At 30.9% G+C, this 15,938-nt stretch overlaps 1 protein-coding gene across 1 annotated transcript in view; it reads left to right on the top strand.

The window, feature by feature from the left end:
• The window catches only part of Kap-alpha3 (karyopherin alpha3), a 35,327-nt gene that overhangs the window by 4,889 nt on the left and 14,500 nt on the right, over positions 1–15,938 (top strand). Inside the window, exons 2-5 of the mRNA XM_075356019.1 lie at positions 3,758–3,860; positions 5,020–5,224; positions 7,833–7,993; positions 11,822–12,048. Of these exons, the coding sequence (XP_075212134.1) occupies positions 3,758–3,860; positions 5,020–5,224; positions 7,833–7,993; positions 11,822–12,048 (696 nt within the window). The remainder of the gene's footprint in view (positions 1–3,757; positions 3,861–5,019; positions 5,225–7,832; positions 7,994–11,821; positions 12,049–15,938) is intronic.

Raw genomic sequence — 15,938 nt, 5'->3', positions numbered from 1 at the left:
TAATTCAATACCATTTAGTGTACTATTTTACACCTCATACTAAAGTAGCACTAAAAATACTTACTTTTAATTCTGTGAACTAAACTTTATATAAAATCAACATAATCTGCTCACTTTCGTTTGCTCACCTCATCTAATAAACATTAAATATAAAAATTATATGGAACTGATTAATAATAAAAGTAGTATTTAAACTAAACAATAAATAGCGCTGTCCCACCTATTCTGTTAGTGTTCGCCTTATTTTGTTGTAAAATGTAAACCAATGTTATACATTATATACAAATTGTATATAATTAGTATATTTTATATTATGTAATATAACATATTTTATGTATGTAATATGTATATTTTAAGTATTAGGTTAAGTTTGGTTAGGTAATGTCATTTCCATGTATAGAATCTTCATATGATATCAACATAAGCTAACCAAAGTTAACCTTTCTATAAATATGCAAATTGTACACAATGGTAATATTATAATGTGATAAATGTTAATTAAATAAACAAACCATGAATGACGATGACTAATTCCATCTAATGGTAACTTTCAAAACTGAGATGTGATCTAGATATCTGCTGGGCATGTAACTGAGTTTAACCCTTTTTTCTGACATCAGTTACCGTATTTTAGATAGTAAATTAGATTCCTTTAAATTTTCTGTCATTTAAGAGTAAGCTTAATAAATAATTTTTCATTCATATTTCCAGCCAGTGCTATGAATAAAGTGGTTTAGAAAATTCAAGTATTTTTTATTATAAATTTACAAAATTGAGTTTGTGTAATATAACTTTACTTCTTTTTTTTAAAAAAAATTTGACTCATGTGCAGTGAGTTAAAAGAATTCTTTGAAACTAAATTTCTGTTTCAACTGGCCAATTACAAGTTATCATACACACGCATACATGTGTGTGCATATATATATATATATATATATATATATATATATATATATATATACACACACATTATTTTATTTTTATATATGAAGTTAAATTATATAATATCATTTATAAAAAATAGTGTTTGAAGTTAGTTATTTTTAACAGAATATAATTTGAAGAATTATAATTTAAGGTACTTTCTCAAAAAAGCACATGAGAGAGCACCTGACACCTTTGCCTATGGTTAGCACACTTATATCAGAAGATGCTGATATTAATGCTGGTTAATATTTTTGGAACTGATTGTTAAGTTGGATACACAAGTTGTTGATATTAAATAACGAGACTAATGCTGTAAAATATTTTATTTTAAATTTATACATATTTAGTTATTTTCCTCTCCAATGTACACCCCTCCTCTATCCCTACAACGCTCCATCCAAATTTTCCATTGTTCAGAACATTGCTGGGAAGTCTTCTTCTGTGAACTCTTTCATGACGCGTGCCACTTTTATTTCACAGCTTCAACAGTCTGAAATCTTGTTCCTTTTAATGCAGATATGACCTTGGGGAACAGATATGTCACGTGGTGCCAGGTCAGACAAATAAAGTGGCTTGTCTAATGCTGGGATGTTATACTTGGCTAGAAACGTCTTGATAGACAATGCAGTGTGAGCCAGTGCATTATCCTGATACCCATGACTTGTTCTTGCACAGTTCAGGTTGTTTTTTCTTATTTTTTTACAGAGTTGAGCCAGGACCTCAAGGTAGTAATTTTGATTAATAGTTTGACCTTCAGGAACTCAGTAAAGGTACATAATCCCATGAATGTAGAAAAAAACAATCATCGCTTTGAATTCTGATTTGCTCATTTGATGTTTTTTAGTTCTCTGTGAAGTTGGAAGCCTTCCAATGCATAGACTGAAGTTTAGTTTCCGGATCATAAGTGAAAAATCAAAATTCATCACATGTTATCACTTTCCAAGAAGTTTGGGTGATTTTCAATGGCATTTAAAGTGTCAGAACAAACATTTTTCATGAGCTTTTTGTTCGATTGTGAGAATTTTAGGCATCATTTTCCCGCACACTTTTTGCATGTTAAAATTGCTATGTAAAATTTGCCTTACGCATGCCTTGTTAATTCCTACAGTTACAGCAATTGCACAAATAGTTAACAGAGAGTCAGATCAAATCAGATTACCAATATTTTTATCCATTTTTGATGTGGAAAGCCAACCCAGGCAAACATCTTCTCAGCCATCTTGGAAACACTTAAAACCACTAAAAAAACCCGTGCCATATAATTTTTTTAGTAAAAGATTAGTTTCAGTAGTGGTTTTTCCAAATTTCATATGAAATTTCACAATTCTTTGCTCTAATAAAACACATATGATTTTTTTTTCGGCAAAACTAGAAACAGATGTTATCCAAATGAAAGTCATGGCCAGACTGACTAATATGTCTAGAGAAACTGGATTGGCAACAAAGAGAAGGCTTCACGCTACACAGCTGTTGGACATACAGATTTGATGCATGTGCAGTTCTTCTGTAACAGCATCAGTCTCTTTATTTAATAGTCACACTTGTATGTTTTATCTTGTAGTAAGGGTTAATTCTTGTTCCATTCTACAGTTATACATATTGATTATTTGGTCGATGATTATTTTTCCTAGTATAATGGCCTATTTTAAATCAGTGGAGTGAGAGATGCTTTAACAGGGTTAAAAGATTTTGATCTTAGTGATATTAATCCATTCACATTAAAATACGCCTTGAATTACAGTTTACATTTTCATACTCATCTTAATTAGGTGTAAGATGGGTATAACATGCATTTCACTTAATAATTTTTGTACTTGAAATTTTTTTGCAGCAGTTAACTGCTTCTTAAATTTTTAAGATTTTGTTTCGTTTTCATTCAATTTCATTATGATAACTTAGTTTTAATATTTTTATTATCGCATATAAAAAACTGCTTTCACAGCTTTAGGTCTAGTGGCAAATTTGATTTTGTTTACATCAGATATATAGTATTTGCCATACGTCGTTCATATTATATTTTATTAGTTCCGATATCTTCGTATTTTTGAAAAATAAATATAAGTAACAACTTTTTGAATAAAAAACTACATATAATTTTACAATTCAACTTATAATAAATTATAAATGAGCCATGTGAAGGATCCTTTGCATCATTAAAAACATTGACAGTCATGCTGCGTTTATGAAAGTGATGATTCAAATGATTCTGATATGTGACAACTTTGAAATAAAAAATTGTAGATAATTCTGCCATAAATACAGATTTATGGATCTAACCAGTAATAATTTGCGATTTAATAAAATTATAAACAAACAGAATAAAAAGAACTCCATGAATCTTTTTCTTGTTTTTTACAGCATTTAAGAAGGTAAGTAAAACATGACTTTGGACTCCCATCACTGACTTTCTTGCTTTTCATTATATTGAATTTGAATTTGTACTGCTGGCTGCTCAGCTACCTATCATGTAATTGTTATTGGTACCACGACCAACATTTGCATGATCTCTCATGGCAAGAACAGAGGGTGTGATTAAGTGAACATAATAAGCAAAGAATGCTAATAATATGGGTTCATTAAATGTAAATCTATACTTTTAACTGAATTTTAAACGCACACAGAATTTTTGAAATAATTACTGACAGTATATATTATGAAAAATTTGTTTAGAAAATTATTTAGATCAGATCAAACTGTCTTAATTTAAAGAAGTAGAATAAATTAAAAAAATACATTGTATGTATTTATTTATCAATTAATCTTTTTATTTAAAAAAAAAAACAAAGTTATTTATTGGTGAACATGCTATATTTTATTTATTTTTTTTTAGGAAATGAGAAGAAGACGAAATGAGGTAACAGTAGAACTTAGAAAAAATAAAAGAGAAGAAACACTTCAGAAGAGAAGAAATGTTCCAATTGCAGATTCAACAGGTATATTTATTTTTTTATATTTTATAATAGTTTTTCTTGTCTGAAGTCTTATTTTCATTAAGGAAAGATCCAAAAATTGCTTCTGTGACTAAAAATGTGGATAAATTTTATCCTACTTATAGAGGCTTTTTGGTTAAAAATAAAACTTAGTTTTTCTAATGGGCACTAAAAAAAATTGTAAAAATTCTATCTGGTTAAAACTTAAAATTGTGTTGAGATAGATAAAGCTAAAATATAATGTATTATTAAGCACTTAAAAAATAAAGTATAAAACATACCTGTCTTCAGCAGGGAGGGGGAAGATGCCCTCCAAAGTAGACAGCTCCAGTCATATCCCAATCATTATTGCATTTAGCCTGCTGGCCAAAACAATATTTTAAAGTCGCCTAGGTAGTGTGGACATAGATAGATCTCTCAACTTGTATTAAAGTATACCCTGAAATTAATTGCTATAAGATAAGGAAGAACAGGAATAATCCAAAAGAGTTGTAAAGAGGATTTCTAATTGTTGCCTGCAATAATTTAATCAAAGAAACACTTCCCTCTATCCAATATCTGAAGAGTTGAGAATGGATCATATTCAATCGGCTTGTTCTATCCCCCCCATTATTCTTCCTGCCTGACTTTTTTTCTACACCCCTACTTATATCCTTCTTAATCTTATTTAACCATCTTCTCATTCTTCCCATTTTATCTCTATTGGGAAATTTAAATGCAATTTGCTGTTCCTTATTCTCTTTATGTATTCCATTAATGTGAGTTACAATTGCATCTGTTTCTTTTTAATTAAATAATTTTTTGTACATTTAATGCTTGATAAATTCATGACTATTGTAGAATGTCCTTTTTTAATGTAATTTCATCACCAATATAAATATGTTCATAAAAATGCTGAATATGATTTACATACATTGTTAATTTCAATTGCCTTATTATTATTATACAGGCTAGTTGGTTGATTCATTCTGTAACATTTTGCTGAAAATTTTATATATAGTCTCATTTCTGCTTAACTGGTCACTATGAAGTGATATTTATTTCTCCATTTTAAAAGAAAATAATTGAAATTTCTAAAAAAAATTACACTTAAAATAGAAATAATAAATAAAAATGAACATCCTTGATAATTATGTAATTCCAACACCTTTTTGCTTTTCAGATGAAGATGATATCGAGAGAACATTATCAACTACTAATCTTGAACAGCTAGTTGAGGAGGCAGCAAGCGATAATCCTAGTAAACAGTTGTCAGCTGTACAGTCAGCACGGAAACTTTTATCATCTGACAGAAATCCACCGATTGATGATCTGATACGAAGTGGTATTCTACCGATACTTGTGCAGTGTCTTGAAAAACATGACAAGTATGTGTAGATTTCTCTAAGAAATTTTATGTTATTTTGAAACTTGTTGTGTTAGTTTTTCTTGTGTAATATAGGTAACTTTAAACATTGCTATTAAAATTAAACTAAATAATTAATAGATCTTAAATAATAGTTTTTTCTGTATTATTGAATGTCATATATAAGAAGTAATTCCTGACATCTGAAATAATAACAATTAAGTTGTCTGTTGTAACAGTGCCCAAGATTTAAGAACATTAAGATATAAGATCTGTACTATAAATTACTGAATTTTTTTTACTTATTACAAAGTGATTATTATCTACTTTTAACTATTTTTGTATTGATCCCAGTATTGTTGTCGTTTTTGAAACAGTTCTGGTCATCTCTTTCAGGATTGTGCATATGTCCATTTGCGAATTTTTGGCCTTTCTGATGTCATTACCTTTCAAGAGTATTTCAGTTTGAGAAGTTGAAAGAAAGGTCTGCTGATACCAGGTCAAATGAGTAGAATAGTTGAATTAGGATAGTTTTGGCCAGACAATATGAAACTGGAGCAACGTGCGAGTTGGCTGTCGCTTGTAAAGAGATAACATTACAGCCTTTTGATGGATTTTTTTTATTGTAAGAATCCCATGACATGATCCTGTTGATGTGTTGCTTTCTTCTGTGTTTTTCCAAACTGTCAAATTACAATGCATGATTTCCTGAATGTGCACATGTCAGTATCATTATATTCAGTGATCTTGAGAATGCCAAGCACAGATCATAATCTGTTTTCTAACGACCATCCTTAAATCACTAAAACATTCATAGTAACTCATATGCTAACGTACTGATCACTTACATTGCAGCATTTCACGATCAGTCTCTGTAAATGTTTTCCCAAGTTTAAGAAAAATAAGTGCTGATTCACTAGAATTTCTTGCATAAATAACTATGCATGCATTACCTACAGCTCAATGAATATATGATAATGCAACTGATGACAGATTAATCACAAAGTATGCTGCATAGGATCACGTATTCAAATAATACATTGGCATGTTACATAAAAAGCAGTAACTTTTTGAACAGAATTTATATCGCATTTGTTTAATAAAGTAGTAAATCTGTATATAAGTTATTTAAAACTTAAGTTTGAATACTTAGTTTATTTAATTTTTGGTAATTTTTAGCAAATAATGTTTAAACACCTTTTTACAGTTTTTTTCTCATTCATTTTATAATTTTTGGTTTGTGTAAATATTTAAAAATTTTAAATGTTACTTTCCTGTTATTTCCTAAACTGGTGTAATAAAACATAATCACAAAATGATCCTTTACTCTTAATGGTGAAAGATTGAAGAAATTGCAGAAACACTGTTTTCCTGCGGATGGGTTTGGTCTTGAACTTTTTTATGCAGGGTGAATTTGGATGTTTCCATTCTATACTTTGCCATTTATTCTCCAGCTCGTAATGATGGATCCATGTTTTGTCACTAGTGATGATTCTGTCTAAGATGTCCTGTTCATTACCACAGTGATCCAATTGTTTTTGGCAGATGTCCAAGCGCATTTGTTTATGCAACTGTGCAAGTTTTCTTGGGACCCATCTTGCATAGACTTTATGAAACCCAAGTCTGTTGTGGATGATTTCGTAGGCAGAACCGTGACTAATTTGCAGATGATGTGCCACTTCATCAATAGAATTACTCAACTGTCTAAGAAAACCATGTCACATGCATGCTCAATGTTTTCCTCATTTGTGATGGTAAACGGTCGTCTGGCTCTTTCATCGTCCGTATTACTTGTGTGACCATTTTGAATTTTTCAATCCATTCATAGTCACTGTTGCGGCAACACATTGTTCCCGTACTGTACCAAAAGTTTTTGATGAATTTCGGCCCCTGATACACCTTCTGACCACAAAAAACGGATCACTGAACGTTGCTCTTCTTTGGTGCAAACAGAAAGTGGAGCAGCCATGGTTAATGTCAGGGCAGCGATAATGGAACTAACCTAGCAGCATCAAACCTGCACAAACATAATAACAATTAAACCATGCATCATCTACGTAACACAACAGTACTACCAACATAAACTAAAATATAACTAAATTGAGAATAATAATTGACTTACCCTCGTATGTAGCTCTATACAGTCAATAAAAATACAGTGGTATAAAAGTGTATTTCTATTTCAAGCCTATATATAAAGATTTATTTTATTGAAAAGACAATATTTTATTCCTAGCATTTTGGAATTTATAAAAGAAAGAATTATCAAACATTACTACTACTTTCATAGCATAGATGTACAAAAACATTCAAGCTGCTATAGGAATTTTTAAACAGATTGTTTTGTTTCTAAGCCTAAAGTTGAAAGTATTTTAGTAGTATATTTAAATCTGTTCTTTAGATATAAATTTTGAAAGGATAGAAGGCAGACAAAGAGCATTTCTGTTCTTAGCATTGTAAGTTGAACATCTATTAAAATTGTAGTGTATGTTGTTAATATTCTATTAATACATTGTATAATTTCTTTATGCTATCTAAAATGTTTTACTTCCTCTAATTATTAATTAATAACATTCTGGATTCCAGAAAATCATTTTAATCTAAATCTTATTTAATTTTTTTTTTTGCAGTGCACAGTTACAGTTTGAAGCTGCATGGGCATTAACGAATATTGCTAGTGGAACATCTGCACAAACACAAGCAGTTGTTGGAGCAGGAGCAGTACCTCTTTTCTTACAGTTGTTATCATCGTCACATCAGAATGTTTGTGAACAAGCTGTTTGGGCCTTAGGTAACTATCAGGGTTTATATTATAATACGTTTACATACATTTTAAGTCCTACTTTAATCTACATCATTATTTAATCTATTTAGTCTAATTTGAAGTAGACAAAAATATGTACCAGTTAGAAAACTAGCCATTGTATTGAAATAATGTACAGGATGGTGCATGAAATGATCCAACATTTGTTTTGGCAAAAATTGTTCAGGCTAATAATTAATTATAATGTTTTTTGTTGACGGAAGGAACAGAAGTTCATGAATATTAGTTTCGTCTCTTTCCAAGTGCACTGTTTTATAGTTCCAAGATGGCTGACAAAGGAAGACTGACTGTCGAACATCACATAAAGACTGTGTTGTTTTATAATGAAACAAAAAGTGTGGTGCTTACGCAAACATGGTTTTATGCACATTTTCAAACTCTGGTTGCCCTCATTTAAAACAATATGTAGACTGATGAAAAATTTAATAGTGATGGTTCAGTATTTGAGAGTAAGCGTGAACGGCTTTCAATGTTTGTTTTCCACAGAATTTCAGAGCTGTCAGAGCAGCATTGCTGAGGACCCTAGGAAAATCAACTAGAAAAGCAGCAGCACAACTTGGGATTTCTAGGTGATCTGTGTAGCAAATTTTAAAAACTGATTTTAAAATTTGTATCCATTCAAAAAAAAACAGTGTTGCCTAAATTAACACTTGACAACAAACATCAAAGAATGGCATTTGCTGAATGGGCTGAGAACCAAGACATATTGTAGAACATAGTTTTCAGATGAGACAAATTTTCACCTAGACTTGGTTGTTAATAAACAAAATGTGCATTTTTGGGCATCGCACACATGCTTCATGAAAAGGTGCATCACCTTCCAAGAATGGGCCGTTATCTCAAGTCATAGGGCCATTCTTTTTGAACAGACTGAATGTTATGCTGCGTAATAATTTTGTTCCTCAGCTTCTTGTAAAAGGGTTTCAATTAGAAAAGGAGTGGTTAATGATGCAGGATGGAGCCAGACCACACACAGCTAATGTTGTTTTAGACTTTCCGCTTAAAACATTTAATGCAAATGTCATTTCAAACAGATTTCCTAATAGTCTTGCATGTGGACAGAACTGGCTCCCAAACAGTACTGATTTGAATCTGTGTGATTATTTTCTTTTGTGATTTCTAAAGAAAAAAATTTCTCTAAACATCCTTGTACAGTGCTGGAACTGCAAGTGCTGATCATTGAGGCGTGCAATGAGATAACTGAGGATATGTATAGTCACGTTATTAACAACATGGGAGTTTGTGTTAAAGTTACTGGACGTGATAATGGTCATATTGAACATGTGATAAGCAGAACATAATCTCCAGGTATATAGTAAACACGTATTTTACTTTTCTGTATTACGATTCAAATATGCATATTTTTAACAAAACCAAATATTGGATCATTTTGTGTGCGACGCTTTATTTATGGTCTATTATATTTTTCAGTTAGAGCAAAAATACCAAATTCAGTAATTTACCACAGAAGCTTTATAGCTTTTATGTGAGAATATGGAAATAGAATTTTGTAGCACATAAAAAATGCCGTGCCTGATCAGGATTTGAACCTCAGATCTCCAGATGAAAAACCAGGATGCTACCATTTATGTTCTTATGCTTTAGTTTTGTGTATATATTTTATTGATTTATCCAACTAATTCAGGCTGCTAGCCAATTACATCTTTAATGTTAATATTTTATCAATACACTGATATTTGTTTGATAACTAAAATGCTTTATTTCCTTCATTTACTAATCAAACATGATTTTACCCCTTAAATATAATAAATTCCACTTCTAAGGACTGAACAGTAGGAATGTAGTTTTTCTTTTTTCCTCTATTCTGTTTTTCAGGAAGAACATGTTTTGGAGTTTCACCCAATTTTTTTCCTCTTTATTTAGTTCTTAACCCTTCGCAGGCAGAAACCCATATACGGGCTACCTGTACTTAATGTTGGAGAGTGGAAACCCATATATGAGTCTCTGAATGTGACCACTATTTGTCTTTATGTAGTTACATATAAATTCCAAAAGATGGCAGGAGATATTATTTGTCATTTTGAGACGGGAATTCCTGACATAATTGGGAACTATTTTACTTATCAGATGAATTCAATGATCATGCGTATGTAACAAGATGCGTGCATTATTTTTTTGTTTTTCACTCATTTTTAAGTGATTTGTTTGCAAACTGTTCCTTCTAAAACTTCATTTTTGGCTTGCTTCGATTGAATTAAAACAAAATTTTTGAGACAAAAATTCAAAAGGAAATGATTAAAATATTTATATTATTATTATAATAAAACCATATACTGTACCCTGCCTAAGTGCACTACTTCTTCAAAATTGCTATTGTTATTACATTACGATCAATGTTACTATTACTATTATTCAGTGTCTTGCATTTTTCTTGCAAGATAAAGAATAAATAGGATTAGTTCTGCGACTACTCCTTAACTAGATTAGTGGCAGAACTCAGCAAAAACCCATGGTATATGTTGTTTTTATGCATGAATAAAATAGTTTACAAAATACTTTAGTTTTTGCATGAACCTTCACCCACAGCCATAAAACATCGCCACCAGTGAAGGATTAAAATATGTTTAAGATTTGACTTCGTTATGTTAATTGTAAATTTGTTTTGCTCAGATTATGTATCTTATTGAATATAATTTAAATAAATTTTTATATTAGCAATTATAACATTTCATCAAGGAAAAGAGCTAGAGGAAAGAAAAACTAAATGTTTTTCGATAAACATTAGAATAAAGAAAAATATATAATGCTTAACTGTTTATTTCTAATACTAGTTTGTTTAGAAACAAATGATTTGAAACTATCAAAAATTAATTTCACAGGGTAATAGTTAAATAATGTCTGTAGTATTAATCTTAGTGTCTAGTTTTGGATTAATGTTTATACTAGCTTAGACCTTTTGATGTAATCAGAACAAATACTATATATAATATTACTGTACTTTGTCTATTAATTTAATTACAGCTTATGAATCAATAAGTTGATGGAATCTTTAGTGATCAACAAAAATATGAATTTTTTTTTTTTAAGATTGGTTTATCATTAATTTATAAAAAGTCTGAAAATGAGAATAAAATACAACATTAAGGGAAAGTTATATTAAATAATTGCAATACATAAAAAAATTTCACAGTGAGATGCAAGTATACATAGATGTAAAATTTTAAATTGAGTAATCGCTAAATGGTTGAATGGCAAAATAGAAATAAAAATACATCATTCAGGGGTTATAATGTGAATTCTAAATATTTATTTACCAAAATATTACTGCTACTGACAGTCATATAGAGATAGTTTGATTTCATTATCTTGTAATTGTAGGTCAGAATCTAATAAAAACCATTCTTTATAATTATTTGTGTTAACTACTGATCTGCCTGATTGTGTATCATTTACAAATATCAGACGGCTAGTTTACAGCTATTTTTTAGATTTCATTAACTTAAAATAATATTATTCAAATTCTATTGTGTTGTAGATATAAAATACATTTTGCAACACTAGATTTGAAGCACCTCAACCTGTTATTACATGTAAAATGAGTATAATTGGGTTTAGCATGGAATGATGAAAAATGCATTCTAGTTAACCCGGATTTGGTCCGTCATCGCTGTTGATTGAAAAAGTTATACTTTGGTTTGATAGTTTAAAATAATTAAAAAACCTGTTTTTATGAAATCATTAATATTCCAGCTCCAGCTATTTAAGTTTTAAAATTATACATGTATTTTTTAGTAGAGAGATTGTGAGGGTAAATTTATTTGCTTTGTGTTGCAGGTAATATTATTGGTGATGGCCCAGGTTTACGTGATTTTGTAATTAATCTTGGTGTAGTGCAGCCTTTGCTTGCGTTCATTAAACCCGAGATACCTATCACATTTATGCGTAATGTAACGTGGGTAATTGTTAATCTTTGTCGTAATAAAGATCCACCTCCTCCAGTTCAAACAATTCAAGACATACTGCCAGCTCTTAATGTTCTAATTCACCATACTGATATAAATGTGAGTTTTTATGATTTGTTTATTATTAGTGATTTCACCTACATAAAAACAAGCTAGTTCAGAAAGTAGGTTTCATTGAACTTTTGAAAAAAAAAACAATAAATTATGTTGGAAAATTCAATTGTCAAATTTTATAACAGCTGCTGCTTTTGTATATCAGTAATTAGTTTCTTGCATTTATTAGCCTTTAAATTCATTTTTTCATTCCTTAGAAGCAGAAGCCACTAGATGCTGGAACAGGAATAAAGGGAGAGGAATGCTCTAGTGATTCCCATTCAAATAATAACAGATTACTTCACAAGCACTCACTTTTTAATGATTTAAATAATACAGTTCCATGTACAAATTGTGGAATTTTGGATATGAAAAGGAAAATGTAAAAATGGTGAAAAATCAATTTATATGAATTATTTGTTGACCCTACTGATTGATCAGTTAATCATTCATCAAAGATTGTCATCCATACTGAATCTCATTGTGCAGATTTTCTTGTGCCCATGTACAGATCTCAATAAAATATTATGTCACTTTTGAATGGATAATGAAGGACTGCATTTGCAGAGTGACGGCGCTTTCAGGATCAATAAGGTGCATGCAAAAATGAAATGTAATATTTGGATAACCCTCATAATTGTCTTTCATATTTTAGATTGAAAACTGTTAAAAATACTTTGTGACCATAAGATAATATAATTTGTGAATTGAGAAGTGAATCAGTGTACTTACCAAAGATAAGATAGATACAATAATATTTCTATCTTAATTTTCATCTGTTTCTTGCTGTTTTTTGCAATGGTTTGTGGCTAGAGGTTTACCAATATCGTTCTTATATGAAAGATTGACCTTTTATGACCTTAACATTTTTTTCAACTTATGCTGATTCTGTCAGCACAAAAATCTTGATTACTATTTGCTGCTAGTTGTATGACCAAGTATGTTACAAGAATGACAGAGCTTTACTTACCCATCTGAAATTTAATTAGCTGTTGTATCATTTTTTAAAAATTAAGTTCTTTTTTTATTAAATTAGATATTTCCTGTGCATTATTTTAATTTTATTTAAAAAAATTTCATACATAGTTTTGTTAACATTTTGAAAATAGAAAAAAAAATTTTAAAAATCGTTCAAATTGATTTATCAGTATATATGTATATATTAAGTAAATTTTTATAAGAATCATATTCCTCTATACTAATATACACAAAATTATATTTATTTGATCAACCTAAGTACAGAACAATAAATAAAGTAAATAACGTATCCCATTATACATGCAAAAACATTTCTGCAATTTCTCGCATAATCAGTTGCATTACATTTTTTTCAAATTGTTTACATAAAATTACATATTATACATAATTATTACAAAATAATAAAAAAAAATTTATAAGAAATAAATAGTTTTTTATTATCATATATATTATGATATATTACCAAATATATAATATACAGGCTGTCCCATATAAAACGCAACCCAACCTTATATTGGTAGGTATTGAAATAATAAAAAGGCATGTGTAAATGTTAATGTAATTTGTATTATTACCATTCATTACCTTATATTTAGAGTAAATGTCAGAAGTGGTCGCCATCTTCTTGAATACAAGCTTCAATTCTTTTTACAGCGTTTCTTGCAACTTTTTTCAAAGTTTGTGGCTGGATATTTAATACAGCTTGTTCAATATTGACTTTGAATTGTTTGTGGTTTGTTGCTGTAGGCTTTTTCTTTGAGGTAACCCCGTAGAAAAAATCCGCCCCAGTCAAATCTGGAGATATTGGTGGCCACAAGCCTCGACCGATAACACGATTACCAAAGAATTCAATGAAATCAGAAGTTGAACCTGCGTAGTGCGATTTCGCACCATCATGTTGTAGCCAGCAGTGTCTGTCTTCCTCTTTCAAGAGTGCAATGAACTGAAATAAAATATCCTGATATCGTTCTGCATTAATGGTGTACTTGAAAAAAATAGGACAGATTATTTTATTCCGCAATATCGCGCACCACACGCCCAACTTCTGCGGGTGTAATTGTTTTTCATGATAAACGTGGGGATTTTCAGCACTCCAAATTCTACTGTTTTGGCACTTTAAGTAGCCCCCAAATGAAACCATGCTTCATCTGTGAAAAATAACGAATTCATAACATTAATTCCCTCACGCAGAAATCGACGGAACCATTGATAATATTGTAGCCGTTTTTCTTTGTCAGGCTCAAGAAGTTGATGAACCATTTGAATGTGATAAGGTCGTAATTGTAATTGTTTGGTCTCTCGATGAACAGTTGTTTTAGACAAATTAATTTCAGCAGACAAACGTCTGATCGATTGATTTGGCGAGGCGAGTAATTAGTCTTTGATTTCAGTGACTGTATCTGTATTCAACACTGACGCAGATCTTTTGTGTTCCTTGTTATTAACAGAACCAGTTTCTCTAAATTTTGCAACTAACCTTAATACTGATGTTTTCTTAGGAGCTGGTATGTTTTGTTAGGAGCTGGTTTATCGGGGTACTTATGGCGAAACAAATCTTGCACTACAACCACTGATTTCATACTGAAGTACTACTCAACATGAAAACACGTTCATCTAGCAAAAACACCATCTTGTCTCTAGCAATACACTGAACGTTATGATTGCATTGTTGTTACTATCGGTAGTGTTCCAGTGCGTCGCCCCGATGTTCAGATGTTGGACGAGTCCATTTCAGTAACGAGTAAGGGAGTAAGCTTGACTTTTGAAATTTCATGGATTAGTGATTGATGGGTTGCGTTTTATATGGGACACCCTGTATAAAGACTGCAGGAGAAAAAAGGGACAAGAAGTCTCATTTTAAAGTCTGAAACCTATACCTTCTAATCAAAATGTAATTAAACTTGCACTTCAAATGGAATAGAACTTTTTTTAAGTTCTGTTTTCTACTGACTTATTAAATATGTTCTAAATACAATTTTTCATGTGGCAGGAGATAACAACTGAAACGGGAAAAAGTAGGTAATAAAAACTAAATTTGTATGTTTTTCAGGACAACATAGGTACTTTACTTAACAAAATGTATCAGTTACTTTAATAAATTAAAAAAATAAAAGTAGTATTTAATAAAATATAAAAAATTAGTGGGGGGTTTTTTCTTGGCATTTCTCCTGCTACCACTTCATTCAGTCACCCTAAAGAATAAGACCAAATGTCTGTGTTTCAAACGGCAACTGAACCTTGAACAGTTAAGCGACCAGTGTCCTAACATAGCTGCTAGAGCTTACCTAACAGCGTGAACAGACTAAGTGTGGTGGCATACACCACCGACTTAACATGTCCCAACCACTCGCTTGTCATATATTTGCTAAAATGGGTAGACTAATAGTCCCTTTTTTTCAACTACTAAAAATATATATGAAATCCATAATAAAACTAATTTTGTCTAGGCAGCAATTCATTGCGTGGAGCCATAATAATTGGCTGGTGGTCAGCCATACTCAGGGTTAGCATGGCAATGTGATAAGTCTTTCCTTAAGCAAACTATGGATGCCGGTTGAACAAAGCAACTGCATCAAGGAACTCCCACATGGTCCAACAATGCAGCTGTCACCACATTGACTTGCTGCTAGTGAGTAGCAATTTGTGAGGGGCCTGGTCTCTGCCCCCCCATCCCAAGAGCAGGGCAGTCAAACATCAGGACCTTTGACTGGACCTCCCTGCAGACGCACAGCTCGAGCTTGATTTGTTCACAGCATTCCAGCTAACAACCTACTGTAGTAGAGTGATACAGTTACTTAATTCACATACATAAATTAAAATGTCTAAAAGTCTTAAGTCTTTGTAACTCGTAATATGATCATGTCTTTTGTTGGCAAACAATTTAAACTAAAAGTAGTTTGAGCTTTCAATTTTATTAT

Source organism: Lycorma delicatula, chromosome 2 (genome assembly GCF_047948215.1).
Source record: "Lycorma delicatula isolate Av1 chromosome 2, ASM4794821v1, whole genome shotgun sequence".
In the NCBI taxonomy this organism is placed as follows: Eukaryota; Metazoa; Arthropoda; class Insecta; order Hemiptera; family Fulgoridae; genus Lycorma; species Lycorma delicatula.
The sequence above is the reverse complement of the archived record's forward strand: the minus strand, read 5'-3'. Positions and strand labels throughout refer to the sequence as shown.